The 27,316-nt window shown below is 54.5% G+C and overlaps 1 protein-coding gene across 7 annotated transcripts in view; it reads left to right on the plus strand.

Moving 5' to 3' along the window:
- STK32B (serine/threonine kinase 32B) overlaps positions 1–26,725 on the plus strand; it is a 397,674-nt gene extending 370,949 nt beyond the window's left edge. For 6 of the 7 annotated variants that reach the window (XM_019453728.2, XM_053901697.1, XM_053901698.1 and 3 more), the window contains 5 exons: positions 2,085–2,201; positions 4,099–4,224; positions 6,949–7,080; positions 7,793–7,857; positions 24,829–26,725. In XM_019453728.2, coding sequence (XP_019309273.1) covers positions 2,085–2,201; positions 4,099–4,224; positions 6,949–7,080; positions 7,793–7,857; positions 24,829–24,967 — 579 coding nt within the window. In that variant the 3' untranslated portion in view covers positions 24,968–26,725. Of the gene's footprint in view, positions 1–2,084; positions 2,202–4,098; positions 4,225–6,948; positions 7,081–7,792; positions 7,858–10,012; positions 10,790–24,828 lie in introns of those variants that run through there. The other variant, XM_053901696.1, reaches the window with a different exon arrangement.
- The last annotated feature ends 591 nt before the right edge of the window (positions 26,726–27,316 follow it).

Raw genomic sequence — 27,316 nt, forward strand, 5'->3', positions numbered from 1 at the left:
ACGAAGGCTGAACCTAAAGCCGCTGAGTGTATTCTGCGCACGGTGTTCCGCGCTTAGCTGGGAACGTATTTAACTGCTGTGTTGGCCTCGTGGCTTGTCGGGGTTACCATTATTATTGGTCTGGCTCCCTCCAGAAGTGGAGAGAAGGACAGAGCTAGAGAGTGGCCGGCTTGGAGGTCGGGTGGCGAGGCAGATGGATCACGCTTGTCGCTGGCTGGTTCTCCGGTTGGGCACTCGGCATGGTGAGCTCTGGTGGCATCGAGGAAAGAGCGGCAAAGGAGATCCTGCATCTCTGTGGGACGCGGCAAGGTCCCCGTGCGTCTCGCAGCCTCAGTGTCCCGACTCCTAAGATGCAGAGGTGGGAGTGCTCCATCGCCTGAGGTCCTCCAGCCTCCAGCAGCTGGTTTTCCAGGTGCGGCTGGGACAGGGTGGGAGGCATGGTTTTCTCCAAAGGCAAAAAGATGGGAAGAAGCGATCCTGAACCGCCCAGAAACTGACATCTCCGCTCTCAGTTAATGCTCATTCCTGCGACTTCTAATCATGGTAGCCGTTATGGGGGCAAAGGTAGAGGCAGCCTCGGGAGGAAATTCTGAAACGCCCATTACTGGAACTATCCTCCACTTCCCATTAAATTGGAAGACAGTGTTTGAAGACATACGGTAAATAATGTTAGCACATCTAGGTAGCCGGCCTTTCTAGGCAGCCCCAGGTTTTGCTTTTGATCTACATGTTACAGGGCAAAAGGGAGAGTTCCCAGCTTGATTGGCAGATGAAAGAGGAGGCAGCCAGTCCGGAGGAGGTGCCCTTCTGGGTGGACACATCGCAAGTCACGGGCACGCTCCCGTGGGCAGGCGTGTTCCCCAGGGGAGCCCCGTTTGGTGAAGATAAAGACGTTCCAGGGAACGGTCATGCACCCAGGGCTCAGGACCCCCTCACCTTCTTGGCTGGCGGCTCCTAGTGGCAGCAGCCCCGTGGGAATTCAAGTTCCACGGGATTGGAGCCCACACCCTGTGAGCCCAGTACGGGCTCTGACCCACAGCCGGTCTCTAGTCAGTGTTTGTGGATGGACAGGCTCATCATGCCCGTCACTGGGCTCTGAGGTCTGCTGGACGGCCGGGGCCCACCTTCAAGGACCCCACCCCTACAGGAATCCCACAGCAGTCAGGTTCACGGGGACGGCGATGAGCTCCTTGCTCTCGGTTTGTCTAGTTGTTACACCACCCGTGCTCCGAAGTGACTGCCGATGCCAGCCCTGAGCCTTTGACCGTATGCAAACCTCAGAGCATCTTGGCCCATGAAGCTGGGGGGAGGGTAAAGAAGGGGAGGGAATTGGGAGGGGGCCGAGGCAGAGGGAGTGAGCTGATGTTCAGACACTGTCCCAGCCATGTCCCCAGAGTCCCACTCAAGAAAGACTAACCAAGTTCCAGGTCTTGAGAGGTTCTTAGAAGGAACAAACTGCCCAGGGCAATGTTTGGAAAACAAGTCAGGAGGGTTAATGCTCTGCTGAGCTGGCCAGTCGGAGAACAGAGTTATGCCTCCTCACTGTCGGGGTGGTGCAGGGGGAGAGTGGTAGATAGAAGCCCTGCCTCCCCACATCCATCCACCCCACCAGACCCAGACCTGGGTGATTCCAGCCCGCTCACTCCCAGCTGGTTCAGCCAGCACAGGGAAAGGTGGAGGTGAGGCCCACCGGCAGGCAGGGATTTCGACCGGAGGTGAGGCTGGGAGTCCAGTGGATGATGAGAGCCACCCCACCCCCAAGCCTGGAGTCGGGACTCGGGAGTTAGGCTGTTGGATGCGGATCCTGCCTTTGTCACTTAGTGGCTATGTGACCTCGCCAAGTCATTTAACCTCCTGTGGCCATAACAGAGCACCCACCTGCCGGGTTCGGGCACTACCCTACAGGTCTAATCCCTGTTGGCACGTGGGTCTGGGCCACCTGCTCTGCCGTGAAAGAGGAACACCCACTGTTCCCTAAAGGGAAAGAATAAACCACCCCCTTGTAAATATACAGGTTTAACCACGTGGGCGGCGTCTTCCAGTTGGCCCTCTCTCTGATTCCCTCTCTGGTCCTTTGGTTGCAGAGACCGTATGAAATCCACTCGGCCACGCCCATTGATGAGATCCTCAACATGTTCAAGGTGGAGCGTGTCCACTACTCCTCCACGTGGTGCAAAGGCATGGTCGCCCTGCTGAAGAAGGTAAGGGGACAGCCCCCAGCCTGCCAGTCCCCGGGGGGCTAAAGTCATTTAGTGCAGAAGCAGGCATCCCACCAAATTCTGGAAGGAGAGAGGAAACAGAATGCCAGTGGTGGAGTTGATCAAGTCAGTAGAGCCCTGACGCCACATCGTGAGCACGGGCACCCATCCAGTGAGTCGGAGAACCGCTATCCTGAATGGGGATCTCCCATACGGCACTGGAGTGAAGTATCCGTTTAAAGTTTATGTATTTACTTGGGGTTTAAAAAAATTTTTTTTAAATGTTTATTTATTTTTGAGCGAAAGAGAGAGTGTGAATGGGAGAGGGGCAGAGAGAGAGGGAGACACAGAATCTGAAGCAGGCTCCAGGCTCCGAGCTGTCAGCACAGAGCCCGACGCGGGGCTCAAACCCACAAACCGTGAGATCGTGACCTGAGCCGAAGTCGGACGCTCAATTGACTGAGCCACCCGGGCACCCCTATTTATTTATTTTGAAAAGAGAGAGAGAAAGAGAAAGAAAGAGAGACAGAGGGAGCACAAGCAGGGAAAGGACAGAGAGATAGGGAGAGAGAGACAGAGAGAGAGAATCCCAAGGAGGCCCTGTGCTGTAAGCGCAGAGCCCGACTTGGGGCTCGATCTCAGGAACCGTGAGACCACGACTTGAGCAAAAATCAACAGATTAATTGCTTACTGACTGAGCCACCCAGGCGCCCCTAGAGGCTCTGTTTAAATCTGCACCCATCGTTTGGGGCAGCCCCGAGGAGGAGGCTGCCACGACCAGCAGAGGTGACCCTGCCAGGTGCCCTCACACTGGTGTGACCACAGCCCACCGGCTGGGCGCAGCTGGGACATTTCTGCAGCGTCGGGGGCGGGGCGGGGCAGGCGGCAAGCCGGCAGTGGAGTTCCGACTTCCAGCTCCCACCTGTGGGCAGCCGGGTGCCAACCCCCCCGCCCCTTAGCACATGCCACGTCCTTACCAATCCCCTGGGGTCCCACCCTAATCGTGATCTGAAAGTGGAAGAATTGTGTGTCTTTGCTCTTCCTAATCTGAGAGGAGGAAACAGGCAGGCAGCCTCCCGCAGCCCGCCGGAGTTCTTTGTGCAAGGCAAGCCGGAGTGTTTTTGGAAAAGCTGAAAGCCCCACGTGGGTGCAAGGTCATACTCTGGGCTGCTTTTTAGGTCGCACCACCCCTTAGTAGTAGAAACTCTATTTGAGGAGACACTAAAAATTATACCCTTGGCCACAAATGAGGCCACGCCATCAGGCCACAGAGGTCACCGCTTAGCCATCCGGGGATAAATTTTATTACACTTTCGAACGTTCCACCACCAAGCTGACCCTCTCAAGATGAGGTGGCCAATTCTCCTTCTATTTAATTGGAAGCCTCTGCAGACATCAATGAGCATGGGCTGTGAAGCTGTGATGGGGCGCCAGTCCTCGAGGACAGCGCGGTGGCTGAAATCCAGTCCCTGCCAAAGAGCCCCTTGCTGGGTGACCGTGAGGAAGCAGCCGGACCTCTCGGTTCCTCCCCGTCACTCAAAGAGGTGAGTGTAGGTGACGCTCCCGGCAAGAGCAACCCAGAGCACAGTGTTGATGGCACATGAAAAGCAGAAGCACCTGCAGGGCGCCTGGGGGCTCAGTCGGTCACGACTTCTGCTCAGGTCATGATCTCAGAGTCAAGAGATCGAGCCCCAAGTTGGGCTCCGCACTGAGCGTGGAGCCTGCTTAAGATTCTCTCTCTCTCTCTCTCTCTCTCTCTCTCTCTCTCTCTCTCAGAAAAGAAAAAAAAGCAGAGGCACCTTCATTTTCCCAGGATTCCTACCTTCAGAGTCCCCGCTAACCTCAGCGGGGCGCACACCTCAAGCAAACATGTTTAAGCACTTCTGCCTTCTGCCCGCAGCTCCTGACCAAGGACCCCGAGAGCCGTCTGTCCAGCCTTGGTGACGTCCAGAGCGCACCCTACTTGGCCGACATGAACTGGGATGCGGTGTTCGAGAAGGCGCTGACACCCGGCTTTGTGCCCAGTGTGAGTGAGGGTCTCATCCCATGCCACGCCGTCCCTCTGCAGGGTCCCCTGCCCTGCTCTGAAGGCAGACCAGAAGCTGGTCCGGGAGGCCTCTGCTGGCCGTGGCCACAGGAGCGCCGAAACGTTCCCATTGCAGTGAGACTTAGTGTGGATTTGGACCTCATCTGCCAGGTTTCTCTCCTGGCAGGAGGTCTTTGTGGGCACGGAGTGTTCTTTGTTTTATGGAGCCACACCCACCGTGTGCGTCACCTACCCATTCATCCGGCCACCCACCGCCCGCCAGCCTGTACTCGCTGAGCGCCTACGGACGCAGGCCGTGTGTGTGGCTCGAGGAGGTGACTGGAAAGAAAACACTCTTGGTGCCTGTTGTCAGGGGGCTTGCAGATGAGAGCAGGGCTCCTCAACTGTGCTGTTGGGCGCATTAGGGCCAGATGATTCTTTGGGGGGGGGGTGTGGGGACCGTCCTGTGCATCCCTGGACTCCATCCACAGATATCGGTAGCATTCCTCGGCTGTGACACCAAAAACATCCCCAGACCTTGCGGGGCATCCCCTGGGGACAGCTGCCCCCCACCCCCTTGACAGCCTGCGGGCTAAGTAAGGGTTTGTGCAAAGAAAAAGCCAATAAACCTACAAAGGCACATTTAGTGACCCAGAGCTGGGTCCTGGAGGGACAGTGCGGGGTCTCGGCCGGGAGCACAGGCTGGAGACTTGGGTTCACTACCGCGTCTGTGACCTCGGGTGTGCTCGGGAGTGGGGTTCTTCACCTAAAATGAGGAGACGAGAGGGATCCATCCCACGCTTGGGCGGAGTAAATGCCAAGAGGCCTCCAAAGGCTCGGAGCAGCGAGCCCTCGGTCCACACCGCCCTCGGAACCGCTATTTTATTAACAGATCCGCCGGGATTCTGGTCTCGGCTCCCTCGGTTGGCTCCCTCAGAATGTTCGCTCTGGATGTGCCAGAGAAATACGCTGGCATCCTTGGTGGTCCCCTTCCGCCATGCTCAGGCCAGGTGGATGAAACCCAGGGATCTTGATGTGGTCCTTTATACGGAGCACAGATTGCCTCAAACAGCCTCCCTGTTGCCACGTGAGCCGTCCCCAAGGCTGGGCGCAGGATGCCCGGGTGACCCTCGGGCCAATGCCTGCGATCGCCTGTCAGCCTTTGTAGACCTCACCTGCTGCCTTTCCCCAGCCGCACACAAGCACGGTCGTGCACACTCACCTACTCACATGCACGTTTACACTCGTGCAAATCTCATACTCATGCACGCTCACACTCGTGTGCACTCACTTCCACACAATCACAGACAGAGGACTCTGCTTCAGCCACACCCAGACGCCTGTGGTTGTCCCCTCTGGCCACACTGTTTCGTAGCTGTGAACCTGTGCTCATGCTGCTTCCTCCTCTTGGGGGGACAGGGGCTCCTCTCCTTGTCCCCCCGGCAGTCTCCTGTCCCTCCTTCCAGACAGCATCAAACCCAGGGACTGGCTCATTTGAGGGTCTCAGTAACTGCCTTCTGGAAGAGAGAAAAACTGAAGCATTGTCTCCGATGGGACATCCCCCAGGCCAGTCCCCCCACCCCCCCCCCCCACTTACCTGGAGTGAATCGCAGCCTCCCTGGTCCTGCACTACACAGAGGCCTGTCTACGCTGGCCGCTAATATCATTCTATTACAGTGACTCTGCCGTCCCCCGAGAGCTTCAGAGGGCAGGGCCCACTTGCCTCGGCTGGCCTCTGCCTGAGACACACTCCAGAGCAATGGGTGGCCCTAGAAGGCACTAGAAGCTCTCAACGTGTCATTGTCTTAAGTGAATGAGTGATCATAATCCTCCAGGACTCAGTGTGCTGTGTGTTCCAGGCACCGGCCTAAAGTTTCGCAAGCATTATCTCATACAGACTCCGTAACAGGGGAGTGGTCTTACTAGAAGTATTCTCATGTTGAGGAACTTACCCACGTTTACTCAGTGAGAAATTAACCTCAGGGATCTGTATCCAGAGCCTGCATTAGAATGAATGAATGAATGAATGAATGAATGAACGAACGAACGGATGGCAGATAAATCAGGCCAGGAAAGACTTGGGCCTAAAATCCGAGTGGCTTTTTGGGGAGAAGTCCCTGTGCACCTCCAGACTGTGGATGATATAACCACTAGGCTGTATTGCCTGACGGGACTGGCGTCCTGAGCGACAGCCACCAGCTGGATCTTGGGTCCACGGCCCAGAAGTCAGGGGCACAAAACTCCTCCTGACCCAAGTGGGCGGAGCCCCGCCTGGCTCCAGTGGAGGGGCAGGAGGGAGCCAGCTTGGGGAATTGGGGAGATATGGGCCAGAAATAGCATTTTAAAATTAAATTATTAAAAATTATATTTATAGAAGAGGTAGTCCTGACATGAAGATGTGTGTGTGATAAGTGAATACCATCAGATTGGGAGACTGAACTGGGCCCTGGCAAAACACGAAGCTTCGTGGGAAGGAGGCTGAGGAGGAGTGTGGATGTTAACAGGGCCGGGGGAGGAGACACGGGGATAAATGAACCGTGTCTGCCGCGAGAAGGTGTCGCTTCTCTTCCCCAGAAATAAAACGGAAGCGGTGCACCCCACAGTGGTAGTTAGCCATTACTTGTTGAATGAACAATCGATTGAATGAACGAATGAATGAATGAACACAATCCGGTGGTGGGTGCAACCAAGACAGACCGTGTTTGCTTTTCCGCTTGCTCTCAGAAGGGGAGATTGAATTGTGACCCCACATTTGAACTTGAAGAAATGATCCTTGAATCCAGGCCACTTCACAAAAAGAAGAAGAGGCTGGCAAAGAACAGGTCCAAAGACGGCACAAAGGACAGCTGTCCTCTGGTGAGCGGACCCCCCGGGGGCAGGAATCGCAGGGTCCAGGGAGCCTAAAGGAGGGAGGGGCTGCTGTTTAGCCTAACGGAGGCAACTCACTTCGCCTCTCCAGATACCTCCATTTGCAGTCACTAAGATGCCTCCGCGATGGGGTGGCTTTTCATAGCACAAAACGGAAAGATCGGGCGCCTGGGTGGCTCAGTCGGTCATGCGTCCAACTTCGGCTCAGGTCTTGACCTCACGGTTGGTGGGCTCGAGCCTCGCATCGGGCTCTGTGCTGACAGCTCAGCATCTAGGACACCAGGAATAGCGCCCCCGTGAGCACAGAGCTGTCTGGCATCTGGTCAAAGAGGATGGGCACCTTGGCAGGACGTTCTTGAGATTCTCTGCTCCGCCCGCCATCCGGCTTCTTCATCAGGTCTCATGAGCATTCAAGCGATTAGGAAGCCACTTCATGATTTTCCACCCATATTCCATTCTAACGTGACTTTCAGGTTGGATATAATGGCTGCAGACTGAGGTCGAGACGAACATCCTCATCGACCGGGTTCCCTTTGGCACAGCCGCCCATACAGCCAGGGCCCCTCCAGGCACGTCGCTCGTGCCCCGCCCCCGGCATCTGCAGCCCCATTGAGGTCAAGCTCTGGTCGTCACGGCCTTTGTCGTGTGGCTCCCTGGATGGTGCCCCGTCATTTACTCTCACCTCTCTGCTCTTTGACAGAACGGACACCTGCAGCAGTGCTTGGAGACTGTGCGGAAGGAATTCATCATATTCAACAGAGAGAAGTAAGTCCCCCTCCGGCAGCTGCTGGGCAGAGCCCTCCCAGATGGCACGAGGGCTCCCCGGAAAACGGTGGTCCCTGGAGCCCAGCAAAGCCAGCCACGGTGCTGGAAGGGAAGCAGCAGGTGGCCCCGAGTTCCAATCCCGCCTCCGCCGTGCGAGCCAGGCGCCAACTTCACCTGTCTGGGCCCCGGGGTCTTCGCGGGAAGTTGGGGGGGGGGAGCGCGCTGAGCTGGCGCACAGGGAGGCTGGTGCGGAGGGCGCAGGCTCTCCGACGGTTCGGTGCCCGAGCTCTGGATGGAAATCGCCCCGGGCCCGCCACCTCCAGAGTAACCTGAGGCGAGTCTACACCTCACTGAGCCTCATCGTCAGCACTGACAAAATGGAAATGCCTCCTTTGCGGTGTGGTTGTTGGCAGATTAGATGAGATTGTGGATACGATGCCTGACAAGGTCGGGGTCCTCATGCAAAGATTACCGTTACCGTTATTATTCAGTGGGGTGAGCTGGTGTGGGCCGGACGGGGACTCTGGCATCACGGGCTGGCGGGAGCCGGGACGACACCAGGTTAGGAGGGGCTCGGGTGGGTTCTGAGCTGGCGGCCTGACCGGGGCCAGTCAGCAAAGGACGCAGACGGCTCAGGCTCGATCCCAGCAGGATGCTGTCAGGAGCTCATCCAACTGGGACTGATTAAAGCAGGATTTGGGCAGGAGTGGGCTCGTGGGGTGGGGACTGAAGCCCCACACGTGGGACTGGACGCAGACCCGTTCCATGTGACCGACACCGAACGAGGCGTTGGGCTTGCAGAGCCTAAGGGACGCGCTTCCCACGCTCCAGGAGAGCCAGGTGGGGAAGTGCCAGCTTGAGCCCTGGACATCACAGGACGGCGCCACGTTTGCTCCCAGCAGGTGACAGCAGCAGGAATGTGTGCCAGAGGGCAGCCCAGGCAGTGGCTCTCACACCAGGTGCCAGGCTCAGCTTCCCAAGCTGCCATGCCCCACTGAGTCCTGAGGCAGGGGGGAGGGGAAGGGCATGGGGCCCCAGGAGTGAGGACGGTACACAGAAAGGCAAAACGGAGGGACACAGCTGGTGAAGAAGTTTGATCTCCCGGGACGTCACGGTGTTGGTGGAAGGTGAGGGACTCCGTCCAGGATTGCGTGGGTTCCGGCCAGTGGGCCGCTGGGCAGGGCAGGGCCCCATCCTGCATGGGGCACTGGGACGGCCGAAGGAGCAGCAACCCGACATTTGTCCCGGGCGGCCACAGCTCTCCGACTCGCGGCCGGGTGCCCAGGTCGGCCCAGGCGGGCACGCCAGGCCAGAAGAGCAGGCCTCGCCACTGGGGGCCCACGTCTGTCCGGTCCCCCTGTTCTTGCCGGCAGGACGCGAAGGGCCTGTGTGACCACAGTCCGTCAGACCCGGGGAAGGTGGCAGCCGATGGGTGGGTGCTTTCCGAGCTCACCACCCTTTCCCTGCGGTCCTGCCGCCTCCGGGGCTCAGGGTCCCTTCCCCGGCCTAGAACTCTGGCCCCAGGAACTTCTGCTCACACCAGCTCGGGCACATTGGACCGGGGCTCCAGGCAGCCTCGTTCTGGACCCTTCCTCCACTCAAGCATGGACTGAGGCGTCCTCAGAGAGCACCCGATGGCAGACGTGAGCCTGTGAAAAGGCTGAGCGGCGACGGACCCAAACAGGCAGCCGTGGCGGCCGCACTGTCCCGTGTGCCGGGAGACGCTTCATCTGGAATCCAAAGAACCCAGATCATTTCCTTTTAAATGAACATGAAAATGAGATACCCCTCCTTGGGTTATTTACGGGTCGCATCTGGCTGCTCTTAGCAGAACCACCACCCTATAGTGGCTCTGACCAGTAAGCTGTTCTTTCTCACGGGGAAAAGTGAATTGATGGGGGAAGTCGCCCGGCCATGCAGAAGACCCCTCAGAGATTTGTGGTCATGCATTTAAAGGGAGGCTGGCGCGGCTGACAGGAGTTGGCAAAGCAAAGAGAGAGAACAGAGTCGTTTTCCAGACGGGGCGGGGGGGGGGGTGGGGGGGGCGGATGGGCATGTGCAGAAGCAGGAGACAGGAAAGTAGACGGCTGGCCTCAGGGGTGGCTGCATCCCTGCCTCCCTGCTCACCTGGGCTGCCCACCCTCTCCCTCCCCAGGCCCCGAAGGCTCTGCCAGGCTAGCTCCCACCTGCCATGTGCAAGTATCCAGATGAAGGGCCCGGCTGCGTACCCCGGGATGCTGTCTGAGCACCGCGTGGGCCCCTCCGGGTCCAGCCGCATCCCTGCTCCACGATGAACGTGGGAAGGGGACCACGTGGCATCCACCGCCACCCTCTCTGCTGCAGTTTCTCATCTGTACAATGTCTCCGTTGGCGAGCGCGGGGTGCCCCAAACCAAGAGTTTTCCTTCTAAACCAAGAGAAAAAAATGGGACCTGTCTGTCGCCCACCCCATTCTGCAACCCCGTGTTTAAAGCACCTGCCATGTTGGCACATAGGACCTTCCTATCTGACATCAGCCAGTGGCCAGTGGCCTGACTGGGTAGGGGACCCGGAGATGCTGAGCCAGGCTCCCCGTCACACTCCCTGGGGCCTCACCGACCCCGGCAGCCTCCAGCGGCTAGCGGCTGTCGCTTTCCTTGTCGGCAGACCAGGCCATCCGCTCACAGCACACTGGGCCAGGCTGCCGCTGTGCAGAGGGCTGCAAAGGGAATCAGCAGGGAGCGCGTGGTCACATCAAAATCTCCCGGTTGGGGGGGTCGGTGAAGCATCTGACTTGGGCTCAGGTCCTGATCTCATGGTTTGTGCGTTCGAGCCCTGCGTCGGGCTCTGTGCTGACAGCTCAGGGCCTGGAGCCTGCTTCTGTGTCTCCCTCTCTCTGTGCCCCTCCTCTGCTCATGCTCTTTCTCTCAAAAATAAATAAACATTAAAAAATTTTTTTAAAAAAGTCCCCCAGTCGGGGGTAGGGGGTATTAGCATGTAGGGTTGCCACACCTGTTATGTGTTGAATTGCACCCCGCAAAAAGATATGTTGGAGTTCTAGCCCCAGTATCCTAGAACGTGGCCTCATTTGGACCTAGGGTTGTTGCAGATGTGGTCAGCTGAGATGAGGTCATGTCAGAGTAAGGGGCCCATCATCCAATAGGACGGGTGTCCTGATAAGACGAGGCGCAGACACAGGGAGAAGGGCACAAAGTTCGCCAGCAGCCTCCAGAAGCCAGGGGAGGGGCCCGGACCAGACGCTCCCCACAGACGCTGGCGATGTGTTACAGCTGCCGTAGGGAACGGATACAGTGCCCTCTGAGCCAGAAGCTGAGAGAATAGGCCTGGCGATCTGCGTTTTAACATGTTCTGGGTGTCATGCTGATCCGTACTTTGAGAACTTCTGCTAAGAGAGACCAAGCGTGCCCAGACTGGGCCTCTTCTGGTTGGTTCTGAGCTGGCCACAAGAATCCCGATCTAAAACTGCAGACCTTCCCAGCCGTCTGTCTCCCTTGCTCTGGGGTTGGTGACCTGCATCTCCGAGCCCTCACGGGCTTAAGGGCGCTCCCGGGGGCCTCACCCCTGCACGGCTGCCTGGTGTGTGACGTGTGCTTCGTCAGCTAGAACGAGCTCTTGAGCAGAGAAAAGTTCCCCTGCCCCCATGCGATGAGGAAGCTGTCCTCAGCAGGCAGCACCCGGGGGCATCGGCCAGCTCCTGGAGGAGATTCGCACTCAGTCCTTTAACAGATGTGCCCTCATCTCGGCCTGGACCCTGAGACACCAAAGTGGATCCGGCGGGACCTGTGTCCTTGCCTGCTCGTAGCTAGCACAGGCCACCGTGGGGATGCGGAGGACATGCCCCTGGGCCTGACCGCTCCGGGCCTCAGTTTCTAAAGAGAGGGCAAAATTCAAATTAGCACTGCCTAATATTCTAGAAACACAACTTTATTGCTGAGCTGAGACCTCGACTGGCAAGAGGCCGCCAAGCCAGGTGGAGCATCTGTTTCAGGGACTGGTCCAGGGATGCGAAGGCCTGGGCAGCTGAGGCTTCCATTAGTTTGAGAAATGGCGCCACGGGTCCTGTCCTCCTATTTCTGGCCAGAGATTCGAGCGCAGTCTTTCCAGAAGGTCTTTTCAATAGCATTTGGCGGAGGTTTGCAGAATAAGGAGCCCCTGGTGAGAAAGGAGTTTCAGGAGCTGAATTGCCTGTCTGTGTCATCTTGTGAAGAAATCAGCATTTTAAAAATCACATTAAAGCCACGTCTGGAGGCCCTAAAAATGTTGTATTTGAAAGATGTGGGCTACTGCATGTGTGGTACTTATTAATACTGTTAACGATGGTCAGTGACGTTGGTGTAGGACTTTATGGTTTCAGATCATGTTCCTTTAATCCAGATTTGTCAGCCTCGGCCCTGTCAACGTCTGATGACTACGGACGTCAGTTGTTTGATGTGGGGACTGCCCTGCCAGCTTTCGTGGCCTCTGCCCATTAGACACCAGTAGCACGACCAAAACTGACCCCAGACACGGGCTGATGTTCCCCAGCAGACCAGTTGCCCCCAGTTGGGGGTCACTGCTTACTCCTTACTTGCCACCCTTTTCCTGAGGGGCATATTAGCGTTCCCAACGTCTGCAGCTCTGAACTGGGATAGGAAGGATTTGAAATCTGATCTTCCAACCTCAGATCCTGGGCTCTTTCTGCTGCGTGTGTGTTCATCCAGCTGTCCGGGAGAGGTTTACTCAGCATCTCCCGGGGGTTGGATACAAGCGGGCATAGCCGGGAGCAAGGCCCTGTTCTCGTGGGGCTCACGCTCGGGTGGATTGAGGACCTGAAGGGAGGGGGTACTTTCCCTAAGTGGCGTCTTTGAGGCGGGCCTCCAGCGCGTCCAGGCGGTGCAGCGGCTCGCGTGTAGCGACACCTTTTTATTGGGCACCTGCCCCATGCGATGCAGTCAGTACGTCCACCCTGTGGGCCAGGCGCTTTTACTCCCCCATGTAACAGGGGAAGAGGGGCAGACGAAACGTGAGTTGAGGGCACATGACTGGGAGGGCTGCGGTTCCATGGAGGTAATCAGGCTCCAGGGTCCAAGCACTAGATCGAAATGCAAGACGGTCCATCGCCCTGCACATTTACTGTGGAACAAGGAGTCTCCACTGGCTCTGTAGATGGCGTCTGTTGGTGAATCCGGACACGTTCCAGGTGCAAGATGGTACAAGTTAACGTGACAGCGGTCTGTCCTGCTTCCCCATCCTGAGAAAACACAATAGCGAGCCGCTGCAGGCTGGGCTGAGGACGAAGGTGGGAGGCCTGGAACAATGACAGATGAATAATCAAAACATGATTAAAGTTTGGTGACCTCATCTTCCCCGGGGGGGGGGGGGCTCCCTGGAGACCCCAGGCAGTGAGATAGGGACCCTCTATTGCGGCCTGGAACTGCTGGGGGAATGGAGGTTAAGCAGCGTGAAGTTACGATTCACTTCAGGCTTGGGAACTGGGTGAACGGGGCAGGCCCTGGTCCTGCTGCCCTCGGGGCTGTGAGCAGGGGGGGCAAGTGGGGTGGGGCGGGTCCCAGCCTCTCTGCCCCTCGGCCTCCGCATCAAGGGCTGGCCTTGACTTTACAAGGTCCGTGCCATTTGCAGAGGATTTTGACTCCCCTCTGACCTCTTCCCCGTGGGGAAGGCAGGAAAAGGTTATATCTGCGTCTCGTGGATGAATCAGTAAAGGAGGAACCTTCACCTTCACCACTGGCATGTCCTCCACCCCCTTTGCTAGGAAGAGGTGAACTTCAAGGACCCCGCCTTCCGAAATCAAGGCCAGTGCATTTTGGTTCTCTCTAGTCTTTGGTCCAGTCTGTGTGGCCCCAACGTCATTTATAGGTGAGCACAGCCAGGACGGGGAGCCAACAGAGCTGAGAGCACCTCCTTTCTAAACCGTGGGGTGGCGGGAGCACCCGCAGCCCTCTGCTCATTCCGTTCTCATCACGGCTCCATTCATAGGATTGTTTTTTTCCTACCATTTCACAGTCAGAGAAACCGATTAAAGCCTAACTCTGACTGTCGTGGCATCTCTGAATCTCAGAAGAGTCCTGAGGCTTTACTGCCCACTGAGGCAGAGAAGAAGAGCACGGACGACTGTGGTGGGTGAGGCCAGGCTTTCTGGGATCGCTGCTCCGTGAAACAAGGTGGCGCCGTTCCAAAGCCCAGGAAGATGGTCAGGGAAGATCAGCTCAGCGACCTGGAACAGCGGGAGGAATTTCAGCCACAAGTGAAGGGGGCCCGCAGGTGCTTGGATTGCAGAATCCTGACAGTTGCATGAAAACTCTGGATCAGGAAATCACACGGGAGGCGGGGCCCTCTGCCAAATCCTTTAAGAGAAACTGAAGCCTGGTTTAAAAAAGGGCTACTGATCCTGGGGCATGTGGGTGATGCAGTCCATTAAGCGTCTGACTCTTGATCTTGGCTCAGGTCATGATTTCACTGTTCGTGGGTTCAAGCCCCGGGTCGGGCTCTGTGCTGATGGTGGGGAGTCTGCTTGGGATTCTCTCCCTTTTTCTCTCTGCCCCTGCCCCACTTGTGCTATCTCTCTCTCTCTCTTTCTCTCTCTCTCTCTCCAAAATAAATAAACATTTAAAAAAATTTTAAGGGCTACTGATCCTGACACATTCACCCCCCAGTGAAAGACCCCGGAAAATACAGCATGGCAGGTTTCCAGTGGGCCAAGAGGCAACACACGGTCCCTCACAAATAGCTGAGTCCATACAGCCCTGTTTCTCTTAGAAGCACATGCTGTCACTGGTCTGCTCAGACGTCAATTATTTAAAGTCCCGTCTTCTTTCACCTGCAATTAGTTCTCCAGAGTAAAATATGCCCATTTTGTTTTATAGGCCTTATTAAGTCCTTTGTGAAAGGAGGCTGTGTATGAATTTGAAAATTAGAAACAGGGATCTAATGGTCTGTTTTGAAGTAAATACCGTTGTTGTTTTAATCCTGGTCTAATTCTCTCTCTGTGCCATCTAAGAATCTCATTGCCAGCCGATTAAATGAAAGAATACTATCGCTTTGTGAATATATTGAAAACCTGTTATATGCCATGCGCTGGGCTTGGTACAGTTACATTTCATCTGAAATAAATCCTCACCATAACCTTGATTTGTAAATATTGACATGTAGAGAGAAGGAGTCAGGTGCCTGAAGCCAGCAGTCAGTGTTTTTGCAGAGTTGGGATCCCACATAGTCCAGAGTTTCTCAAGCTCGTATTCTTTCCACTGACTCTTACCTTTAACTGTTTTAAATGTCAGAACTTTAATTAAAATATCCAAGGGAAGCAAACAAATGGTGTCACTCAGAATGTATGTAAAAAACAGAATACAGTGGAGGAGGGCACCTGTTGGGATGAGCACTGGGTATTGTATGGAAACCAATTTGACAATAAATTGCATATTCAGAAAAATAATAAATAAATAATAAATAAATAAATAAATAAATAAAAACAGAATACAAACAGTAAGATGGTCTGAAATAAGTGCTTAGAGGCAATTGGCAACTTCTCTGCGGGTCCTTAATGTTAATGCCCTCGGCTTTCTCTAGCTCTGGGCCGCCCCCAGAATCCTTATGAAAAATCCTCATGTTTTCCGCCTGAAATGGCTCTTTTGTTGGTTGCCTTGTGTCCCCCAAAGGGATATGATGAACTCCTAACTGCCCCCCACCCAGTACTGTATTTGGAAATAGGGTCTTTGCAGAAGTAATCAAGTTAAGATGATGTCAGACTGGACTAGGTATATCCAATGACAGGTCTCTCTAAGGAGAGGGACATTTGAAGACAGAAGTGGCCACAATCTGAGGGATGCCAGGGATCGCTGGCAAACACTGGAAGCCCGAAGACACAAGGAAGGATTTACCCCAGGCCCCTGCGGACACCTCGGTGTTAGACGTCTGGTCTCCGGAACTTTGAGGGAATATATTTCACGCAGTTGCTGGTACATCACCAGGGAGCCGTGAGGAGCATACACACCTGCCAGGGACCAGTGAAGGCTCCGTGCCCGGCAGTCATTAACCCTTGATTCCTCCCAAATTTTAACCAAAATGTTAAGCGTGCCTATTAGTCTCAGAAAGGTTATTTTACAAAGAGTGCAAACTAAAAAGTGTAGTGACTTCTGAAGTATGGACGTTTGACATGTAAATGAATTAGTGATATTTTAATACATTTAATAACCATACACATATGTGCCGTTGCTTCCCCTGGAAGACTTGTGGCCCTGGGAGGTCACAAAGACAGACACCAGCATAAATGGTGAATTCTCTTGAGGCCCTCGTGGCTGCTAGGGTTGGAGATAAAAAAGCAAATGGCTTAGGTGAAATGGGACTCTCGCTCGTTCCTCCTTCCAGGGAGTCCTGCTTCTCTGTACATTGAGGTCATTTTCTTTTACGGTAAACCCGTTCTTCCCACACAGTGGAAGACACAGTGCGGAGACCTCGAGCCTCCCACCTCTACCACCAGACCCAGGAAAGCAGACAAGAGAGGAAGCTTGAAGGAAAGTCACCAAGGAGAAAGCTTGCTGGATCTCAAACGCAAGAATCCCAGGAAATGGCTCTGATTGGCCCCACTTGGGTCAGGTGACATTCCCTGGACCAATCAAGTCTGGCCACTGGAGGAGGATTCTGATTGGCACTGCTTGCATCAAGTGCCTGCCCTTACCCCATCATAGCTAAGAGGAGGAAGGTCAGGTCTATAAAAAGGCATCGGCTCCTGTCTCGGCCCAGTCGTGCGAAGGCAAAACAAAGGCAGTGCTCTCCACTTGGAAAATGGATTGATAGGGTGGAGTTAACTGAGGCTGGCAGAGGAGAGGAGTGGCGGATATTGAGGGCTAGGGCAGATTAACAAAGAAAGGGCAGGTGATCCCCCTTGACTTCCCATCTGACCTCCTCTTCCTCTGGGAAGGTGGAAACATGGCGACCGTGCATGGATGGGGGTGGGGAGGATAAGCGGACAGACGGGGCTGACGGCCCAGGCAGGCACGGAGGTGAGCGGCCCCAAAGTGTACCCCTCCCTCGGGCCCCTCAACTGTCAAAGAGTTCATTCCTGTCTGGAGCCACAGGGTTTCCCCATGGCAACTCTCTGCAACCCAGAACCAGACTGAGGCCATTATTCACCAACAGACCAGTGGCTGGACCTCCAGATCCCCTCTCTGAGCCTACACCGCATCTCGGCGGCTCATAAGGGAGGGTTTGTTTCTTATCTGCACCGAATGTCTATGGCAGGTCGGGGCGGGGGGACGGGGGTGCTCCTCCCACAGCGCCATCACCCTCCTTACCCAGGACCCAGCCAGCAGCAGCATCGCTGGAGCATCACAATGACAGAGGAAAGAGACTCTGAGGGTCTGGCAACAGCACTGCTCCAGTCTGTTGGTGGCACTTTCTACTCGCACTCATTGGCCAGAATGAGTCACACAGCCCGCCCAGCCCCGGGAGCCCCGAAGCGACATCCTGCCAGGCGCCTGGAAGCGGGCAGATCAGAACGTTTGGTGACTGTCCATCCACGAGGCTGCTGGCCCAGGCCTTTCTTGTGCACCCGAGCCAGTGGGGACCCAGGAAGTCTCTCCCGTCAGCCTGCTCAGACACAAAAGATCAACCTCACCTCTAGACCCAGAGAGGAATCTGCTGGGGCAGGAAGCAGCACGGGGCTGGGAAGGCGGGAAGAGCGGGGTCCTTCACTGGAGTCTGGGCTCAGGTCTGAAAAGCGTGTGACCTACCACCAGCTGCTATATCTTGACGGCCCTTTCTCCTCACCAGGGGTGCTGTTGGTTCTTCTCCAGAAGGTGGACGCAGGCACTAAATGAGGAGGTGTCGAATGAGAACGCACACCCGATACATCTCAATCGATACATCTCAATCCCCGGATACATCTCAATCCCCGTCACTCCCACGGGATGGCTGTCCCTGCTGTTTGCCCCAAGCCGATCTACTTGCAAAGGGGTGGAGAGAGGGGGAGGATAGTAAGACAATCCGCTCCACTTTGCTATCTCACACCCTTGGTGCACACCCTACGTTTGCTTCAGGCAGCGGCAGATAAAACAGAATTGTAACGCTTCTGGCCAAAGGCTGTTATTGAATGTGTGAGATAAGAATTGCATAGAAGGCTGTCTTCCCAGGAAGTGATGAGGTTTCAAAGTAGAACAGCCAGTTACGCTGAGTTTTTACCGAAGGAAGAGACACCTTGCAGAGACCGCAAAGCTGTTTTTTCAGCCCGAATCCCAGAGGAAATACTCCCAGGAGACTAATTTGAAAAGGCCCCTCTGTATGTCCCACCGCTCACACAGTGCGGCGGATTGGGGCTACACGGAAGCCACCGCGTTTCCACCTGGACACTGGAAGAAGGGGGAAGAGGGGACACGGCCACCTCAGCTGGAACAGTGACCTTCTAGTGTTCCCAGCTGCTCAAGGAGACGGTGCAGGGAGCCCCTGGGGAACAGATACCCCAGCTTGACTCCCCCTGCTCCTGATCTCTGCAGGCCCCCCTCCCTTGGCTAAGGTCGCTGAAGCCAAGGGCGTGGGAGCCTTCGATAAGCACCACCCCCACCAGATTCCTAGGCTGCAGATTCCCAGGCTCCCAGCTGGGTTGAGTGGATCTGGGGGACAACGGGAGATGGTCAGCCCCGGGGGCTCCTAAGAATTGAAGACAGAGAAGAATTCCAGAGAGCGCACCAACGGTCAAAGGAGAGCAGCTGGCATACAGCAGATTTGTCTCGGTTCTAGGTCGGACAAGGTTCTAAGGGTCTGAGCTATTTCCCCGTGCGGGAAATCTCGGGCAGGGCGAGCAGCAGGGTCCTTCCCAGAGTGGACTCTGCCAGGGATGCCAGAGAAGGGATTCTTGCAGAGTACACGCCAGTGACTATCTTCCTTTCCACATCCACCTCCCAACCCCACCCGATAACCTTTGTTCGGTCTGGCATGGGCTCTTCCAGAACTTCCCTGAACTTCAACTCTGGTTTTCATGAACCACAGAGAGGCAATATACATAACAGCTAAGAGCACAGGTCCTGGAGTCAGACTCACTGGGTCTGAATACTGATCCCTGCTAGCCTTGTGACCTTGGGCCTCATGCCAGGGCACCAGTGTCCTCATCTGAAAAATGGGATGTAAATGCCAACTTCCTAGGGTGGTTGTTAGGACAAGTGAGTTCACACGTGTTAAGTACTTAACGGCCTCTGCTACGTAATCCGTGCACGCTACATGAGTGCTGGCTAATGTAATTCATTATATACAGAATTATCAGCCCATGTCCATTAAGTGCTGGGTCAAACATGATTTTGCCATAATTTTTAATTCACACACACACACACACACACACAAATAACAACCTGTCCCAACTCCCTCAGCTACAAGAAAAAAGAGCTTCATGCATGTTAACTCAGGTGAACTGTTGCCCACAAGGGCTGAGACTCACCAGTTCTGCAAATGATAATCCAATTTATGTCCCGTGAGGACACTTGTTGTTTCATTTAATTACAATTGGCCTTCTTTCCCCCTTGTTGAGGGTGACACAGAGCCTGCCAACCTCTGGGCAAGCACCCTGCTAATGAAGGGTGGCCATTTATTCCTTTGTTTGGCCCACCCATCCTTCCGGCACGTTGACCGTGTGCCGGGTACTGTGTAGACACAGACGGCCGTTTCCAGTGGATGAGAGACAACATAACAAGGCAGAAGACCTGGTTCCAGTCTCTGGTTCCACACCCTGGTCTTCCCGGGTTTGTGGACCCCTCTGCACCCCGCCGTGACTCCTCGGCCTGGATTCTGTCCTACTCAGCCCGTTGTCCTGTTTCACCCACTTTCTGGGTCCTGACGCTCAGCCATTCCGTGTGTACCCCATCCCAGTACCCTCCACTCCTCCAGTTCTTCCGCCCTGACCCCCTCCCCACCCAGGACGTGGCCTACAGAACCATCTCTGGGGGCCTCCATGCTTGGAGACTTCCATCAGAACTATGACAGGCAGTTAACTTTTACTTCCTGATCCTCAGTTTCCCGATGTGCAAAATGAGAGTATCTCCACAATGCGATCATCATCATCGCAAAAATAGCTGCCCTGTAGGGGCACCTGGGTGGCTCAGTCGGTTAAGCATCTGACTTCTGCCCAGGTCATGATCTCGCGACTCGTGAGTTCGAGCCCCACGTCAGGCTCTGTGCTGGCAGCTCGGAGCCTGGAGCCTGCTTTGGATTCTGTCTCCCTTTCTCTCTGTCCCTCTGCTGCTTGTGTTCTCTCTCTCTCTCTCTCTCTGTCAAATGTGAATAAACATTAAGATTTGTTTTTAAATAGCTGCCCTTTATAAAGTAGCTGCTGTGGGACAGACGGATGGCACACAGTGGTTCATCTTCTCCCGTCCCTGTGTTGCAGATGAAGAGAGAGAGACTTGAAGAAGTTGCAAGTCCCCGGCCACTCGGCCAGTGATGGCGAAGCTGGGCCTCTGATCTAATTCTGCCGAGACTCCTAAGCCTGCACTCTCCCGATACACCCCTCTGCCTCTCCATCCACCTTTCTACACAATCCAGGAAACATACACAGGGAGAACCAGTGGGATGATATCAATAGGTGTGAAACGCTTTAAAATGGTTTTCTTTTTCGAAGCTGATGGCATAAACGAAAACCCGGCTCTCATGTCAGAGGCAGGGCCTTCCCTGCGGAAAGCCCGTACTGGATGGATGTTGGATATTAAGCCGACTGCATCCTGCCTGTGTGATATAGCTTGATTTTAAATTACTTTGATTGCTAATCATTTTATTTTACTCTTCTCAGATGCTTTGCCTTTGAAAAATGCCTCCAGCCCGATTTATTACGAATTTTAATGTGTGTCCTCCTCTCCTTGGGCAAGGTTTGCTATCCTAGAGTGCTTCCTTCTAGCATCTAATCGTGGAGTTCGGCGGGGGGGGGGGGGGGGGGGGGGGGGGTTGAGGGACCTTGTGTCTGTCACTCGGAATTCTGGCCACAAAGCTGACAATTAATTTGATAAGTTGGCTGAGAAAATTAAATGTTCCTGCCATTGCAGGGATAACCAGCCAATTTGCATCAGCAGACTTGAGCTCTGCCTAGTAGGATATGTAAAAGCCTTTTTCATTTCTTCCCGTTACAGATAAAACTGGGCTGTGGGCTAGTCATAGAAGTGAGCTCTCAGGGCCACAACCATATGGTTTCGTATCTCTTTCTCGGTTCACGGATTCCTATTTCAGCAACATGACCCATTCTAATTCCTTCAGAGCGTGGAAAAATCATTCCACGCTCTCTTCCCTCCAGGTCCAGATTGGATGGCATAGGAGTCAATGGAAAGAGCATGGGTCTTGAAGAACGATAGCCCTGGGAGTCCAGCCTCCCAAAGTCACGTAGCTCGTAAGTGGCAGCCCCAGGGATGGAGGCTGGCCCTAAGCCCAGACCCTTGGTGCTCTGCTGTGGCACTTCCTTCCAGCAGAGACTTCATCACAGTGAATGTTCGCTGTTTTCTCTCTGCCCTGCTCCACAGCCCCTTCAACTGTGAGCCACAGACAGTGCCAGTGGAAGGGTAGGGGGATGCATGGGTTGGTGGTGGGTGGGTAGGTGGAAGTGTATTGAGCAGATGGGTGGGTGGCAATGATGAATGGAAGTATGGGAGTGGATGGATGAACGGATAGGCAGGAGGGTGATGGGTGGATGGATAGTAGATGAATAGGAGATAGATGGGAGGGGGGTGGATGGGGAAATGGGGGTAAATCAGGAGATCGACAGATCAGTGTATAGTGAATGGATGAAATGGATGGATGACTAGGTAGATAATTAGGTGGACGGGGGGATGATCAATGGATGAGGCAGATGGATGGGTGTCGGGTGTGTATATGGGAGGGGGGTGGCTGGGTGGTAAATCGGTAAGTGTGTGAGGGGTGGACAGGTGAGGAGGGATGAATAGGTGGGGTTGGGGGTGGGACAGATGGGTGGACATAATGGAAGTAGATGGATGGATGGGGGATGGATGGAAGGATGGATGAATGGGGGATGGATGAATAGATGGAAGGGTGGATGGGTGGATGGATGGATTGGTAGATGGATGGATGGATGGATGGATGGATGGAAGGATGAATAGATGGAAGGGTGGATGGATGGATTGGTAGATGGATGGATGGATGGATGGATGGATGGAAGGATGAATAGAAGGGTGGATGGATGGATGGGGGATGGATGGGGTAGGTGAATAGGCAGATGAGTAAATAAGTGGATGAATATATGGATCGGTGGGTGGAAAATGGATGGATTTTGCTGGGTGGGTGGAGAATGGATGATGAATGTTGGTGGGTGAGGGGCATTGCAGATGTAGTTGGAAGAACGCAGGCTTTGGTGTCTCCCGGAACTAGAGTAGAATCCCAGCTCCACAGGCTCTAGGTGGATGGGGGGATGCCCAGAGAAGGGTCCCTCTTTCTTGGTCCAGCCACCTTGGTTCACAATGAATCTGATGGTAGGTTGCCAGGGGCATGCATGACCCGTACTTCATTTAGTTAGTGCTGTAGGGTCCGGGACTCACGGTCATAGTATTTTATGTATGACGCTCCACAGAAGAAGGCGGACTTGAAGCTGCTGGTTCTACTCGTGAAATAACTTCTGGCCAAAAGAAGGGGCCAGAGTGCCTAAACCAACAGCTCCAGAGAGGATGCTGGTCCACACAGCAGTGTTCTGTTTGTTCTATTTCTGTGCCTTACCTCACTCCTGTCCCTTCATTTCAGAACGCCTGCCTCCCTCCCGCTACCCCCATTCCATACAAATCCTTAAAGCCCAGCTCAAATGCTGCCTCCTACAGGAAACCTTCCCTGCCCCGACAAGATTTCCAAATCCACCTCTCCCTCATCTGCTCCATTCTTTATTATGCAACGTTTGAAGTTATATTTTGTGTTATAATTAGAGAAGGACTGGGGTGTAGAGACAGCGATGCTACCTCTGCTGTGTTTGAACATTTAACAGAAAGTGTTAATGGGATTCGTGTTTATCTCGTGATACACCCAGAGAATTACATGGTATTATAGTTATGGACCAAAGAGCAACGTCCTGCTTTGGAAGTGCAGGCCTCTGCCATTTAGTTTCCTAGCCATTTGAGTTTTCGACTTTTTCCTAGTTTTTATCGGATTTTCTTTCCAGGAGTGCCTGAGAGAGTCCCTTAAAACAGAGGAGAGGAAAGAGGAGGGACAGGGGAGGAAGGTTCCCGGGAAGTTCCCAGCCCTGCCCAGGAAGTCTGACCACCCCCTCTCCTCATCCTAGAAAGACTCTCCCTCCAGACCCCAGGCCGCCCTCTGGGTGCTGACGCCTCCTTCAATAGGATGATGAATGCGAGCCCTAACCATCTTTCCCAGGTGTGCTAGCTGGACAGCTGCGAGCCACAGGGGCACAGGGACCGCACACCTGCTCCTCGGCCCTGCGGGTGGCCCAAGGGTAGGAGGCAGTGGCCACCCAGTTTCCCGTCTTAAAAATACTGTGTTGTTGCTGGTACTTCAGCATTACCTGAAGAGCTCACTCCAGCCCTCACATTGTTGCGGACACTAGAAGATCCCACCAAGCGTGCGCACGCACACACATACACACACACACGCACACACACACACTGTGACCTGTCAAGGCCATGACTGTGTTGTAGTCACGTGCATGTTTGCCGAGCGAAGTGGCTGTTGTTTACATCTTTCATAGGTCCACACTCTGCTGGACGGAAGCTACTAATGTTAAAAAGTAAATTCAGTCTGAAACCTGCGTCCTTCAGAACAAGAATTGTGGCAATATGGGGCACCTGGGTGGCTCGGTCAGTTAAGCGTCCGACTTGAGCTCAGGTCATGAACTCGCAGTTCGGGAGTCCAAGCCCCACATCGGGCTCTGGGCTGACAGCTCAGAGCCTGGAGCCTGCTTCCGATTCTGTGTCTCCCTCTTTCTCTGCCCCTCCCCTGCTTGCACTCTGTCTCTCTCACTCTCAAAAAAAAATAAACATCAAAAAAATATTTTTTAAATAAAAATTTTAAAAAATTTAAAAAGAGAGAATTGTGGCAATATTATTATTTCCAGCCCCGTAGTGGATATTTCACATACATGCTCTCTGATTCCCTTAGCCTCCTGCCAAGTGAATGGGATAATCCCAGGTTTACAGAGGGAAACTGAGGCCCAGAAGAAGACAGCAGCTTGACCCACGGTGCCCAACTGGCAAGTGCTGAGAGCTGTGTTCTTCCTGGTCTCAGACTTCTCCCTCCCTCCCTCCCTGAAGGTCTCCATTTTATTTTTTGCCTGCACCACGCACGCGGTGACAGTTCTAGGATCATGCGTGAACGTGAACTCGCAGGTCACAAAGAGAAGGATGTTGACGTCTTAGATCCTGTGGAGGGCGACCAGGTGGCCAGCTGTGAAGAAATGCAGGGCTGAGACTCACGCCCCCTTAACAGTTTGTCGTGGGCCATTTTGTAAGGCTGGGTGCTCATCTGTTTGGATATGTATTTGGGGTATAAGTTGATTAGTGGCCGTTGCCCGTTTAGAGGGTAAACTCCGCGAAGACAGACAAGAGGACTACTTTGCTGGCCAGGGTCTCCCCTGCTCCCCTGCGTGGTGGCTGGTACATCAGTGGGCATTCGATTATAGGCGTGAATGAATGATGTGCGGGGGCTCATCACCGACACCGACGGTGTGAGCTTAGCAAATCGCAGCCGTGATCTCCCGCAGACTTCGCAGGGAGTCCTAAGGCAGGAATCATTATCCGCATTTTCCGGAGATAGGGTAACTGAGGCTCTGTGTGTTAAGTATCTCACCGGAGTGCATCTGACCCAGGCTTCGATCCCAGGCCCGCCTGGGCTCCAGGGCGCCACACTCTGGGCCTGTAGCAGCCGTGCCTCCCAAGCCAGGGGACGGCGTGGGCGGAAGGCTTCCCAGTTGCCCTGTTTGTCCAAACGCGTCTCCCGGACCTCCCGCCACCCTCGGTTCTGTGCCACCAACTCAGGTCTGTGCTGTGTTTATTTGCAGGCTGAGGAGGCAGCAGGGGCAGACCAGCCAGCTCTTGGACACAGAGGGCCGAGCTGGGAGCCAGACCCAGGGCAAGCTCCAGGACGGCTGCAACAACAACATCCTGGGCCACGCCTGCTCCCGGGGCTGCAGCAGCTAAGCCACCGCCTGCGGCCGCCTGACGGGACTGTGCGCATTCCCGTCCTGCCCACCGGAAGCCCCTCTCTGTGCCACGATGGTCCCTATCTCACTCCTGGTAACACCAGATGCAGAGACAGCCCTGGGCTTGGAGCTGGGAAGCCCGGGTTCTGGTCGCAGGTGCCTGACGGATTCTCTGCGCGACTTCGGACAACCTTGCCCTTCCTGTGCCTCAGTTTTCTGCATCTGCCAAAGGGGTTAAAACAGCTGTCTGTCCCACTTCTACAAGGTTATTGGGAGAAACCAAATAGGTAGGAGACATGCAAAATCTGTGACATTTATGAAATTGTTTACACGGGCAAAATAGAACCTTGATATTTGAAGTCCACTCCCATCCCGCAAGGCAACTAGGCACCCCCTCCATTCCCACGATTCCCACACCCTGGAGCAAAACCGGAAGTGTCTTCATTTGCCGCCTCTGGGAGGCCAGTCTTTCTGACCCGCTAAGGTGGCGTGGCCACGCACCAGCCTGGTCCCCTAGGTCCTGATGCTACAGGTGCATGTCTGCCCTTCTTCACAGAAGACCGCCTCCCACCTGTAATCCCAGCAGGTCCCCACCCCACACCCCGCACTGGCGTGGCAGGTGGATGCCCTTCAGAAGGTCAAGTCACTGACCACCATTTTGAGAGTTCCTCCCAAACCCAGTCCCACCGCCAAATTCTGAGTCCCCGTCCCCTTTCTGGGGGTCTTTCCTGTGAAGGGTGGGAAGTGGCCTCCTCAGCATTGTCTTAAAGAGGGTCCCCAAGTGCCACGGATGAGGTGGCTCTGTATTGAGGAACAAAGAAGCATGGGTCACCAGGAAGTTGAGTCGAGGAGGACAGTGGACTCGCACAAGGAACAAATGGCTGTGGGACCTGTGCGGGCAGCGCTCTGCCCTCTGGATGGGGAGACGCCGTAGCACCGGGGACCGAGCTTCGGCGCGGCGTCAGGCTCGTGCTCGGAACCCAGCCCTGCTCTTTACCAACCGGAAGACCTTAGGCAAACGGCATAATCACTTCGGTGTCGTTTCCTTGTTTCAGAGCGGCGGCGATGAAGCCAGCCTTGCAGGGTGGTTACGGGAGTCGGTGGCATTCTGTGTGTCCCGTGCCCAGCACACGGCACCCACTGCATGGTAGGCACTTTGTGCCCACGTCACCGTCGTTTGCAGAGACTTCCCTACGTCACTCGTTTGGCAGGTCACTTTCCGCAGAAACGAGTCCGGTGGTTTGGCTTCCTTGAGCTTTTCTTCCCAGAGTCTTGGAACTCCGTCCATCCCTGTCGACGTTCCGCTGTGGTTTTAGTTTTCCTTCCAACTTCCGGTTTTTACTTTTTACATCATCAGTCCACCCTCGGGGCCGTCCATGCCATCTCTCCGAAATCTTAAGAGACGTTTTAACGGAGGGTGTGGTTTTCTGTCTTTAACCTTCAAAAAGGAGATGCTCCTAAGAGTCCTCCTTTCAGCCAAGCCTACTCCTCGATTCCGTTGCCCACGTCAGTCTGCTTGTCTTGCGCACTCGTCGTTCTCCGTCCCCCACCGGCACTGTCCTGTTCCCTCCAGGCAATCGCAGGGCTGCTTCTCTCTTCACTGTGACCCGGGCAGCACTTAGGATTTCTTGCTGGGCTGAGTTCATGAATTAGGGGGCAGGAGCTAGAAGTAAGCCCAAGAGACGCTAGATTTCCTGGCTGTGTTTAAGTTGATGTTGTTTCTTGTTCAGAATAAACTATTTCTTGGGCATTCCTTCTTGCGACTTTGTTCTTGTTCGGGGTTGGGTGGGGAGGGGCCGTGTTCCTCTTAGAGCCAAAAGGCTCTAGTTGAATTGGAAACATAGCGACAGGAGGGGGAAGGACACCAAGTTGGTGATGTGTTTACTTGACTCCCAATAAAATCAAACTCGATCACAATTTGTATTATTATCATCGTTATTACTCTCATCATCACCATCATTATTTTACACTATAAAGGTGCAATCCGTTTATCAGAGAAAAAATACCGAAAGTTTTCCACCTAGAGCAAAAAAACTCTTAAAATTTCAAATTATACAGCTCAAACCTCTATACGGCACACATGCAGGTGCCGATAAACCATGTGCTCTAAAGCACAGACTTCTGGATTTCCCGCCTCCCTGCTTTTGCCCACCCCGTTGTCCCTGCCTGGGATGCCTTTCGACTCCCACGCCCGCACATCAAAATACATGCCTCTCCGGGGTCAATTCCACCCCTTCCACGATGGCTTCTGGTCTCCTGACCACACTGACTAACCCAAGCCAGACATGACCTTTTCCACGTGCTTGCTCACACACTTTCACTTTCCCTTGGCTCTGACGGCCATTAA

This window comes from Panthera pardus, unplaced genomic scaffold, assembly GCF_024362965.1.
Source record: "Panthera pardus isolate Hobbes unplaced genomic scaffold, ASM2436296v1 HiC_scaffold_13, whole genome shotgun sequence".
NCBI classification, from domain to species: domain Eukaryota; kingdom Metazoa; phylum Chordata; class Mammalia; order Carnivora; family Felidae; genus Panthera; species Panthera pardus.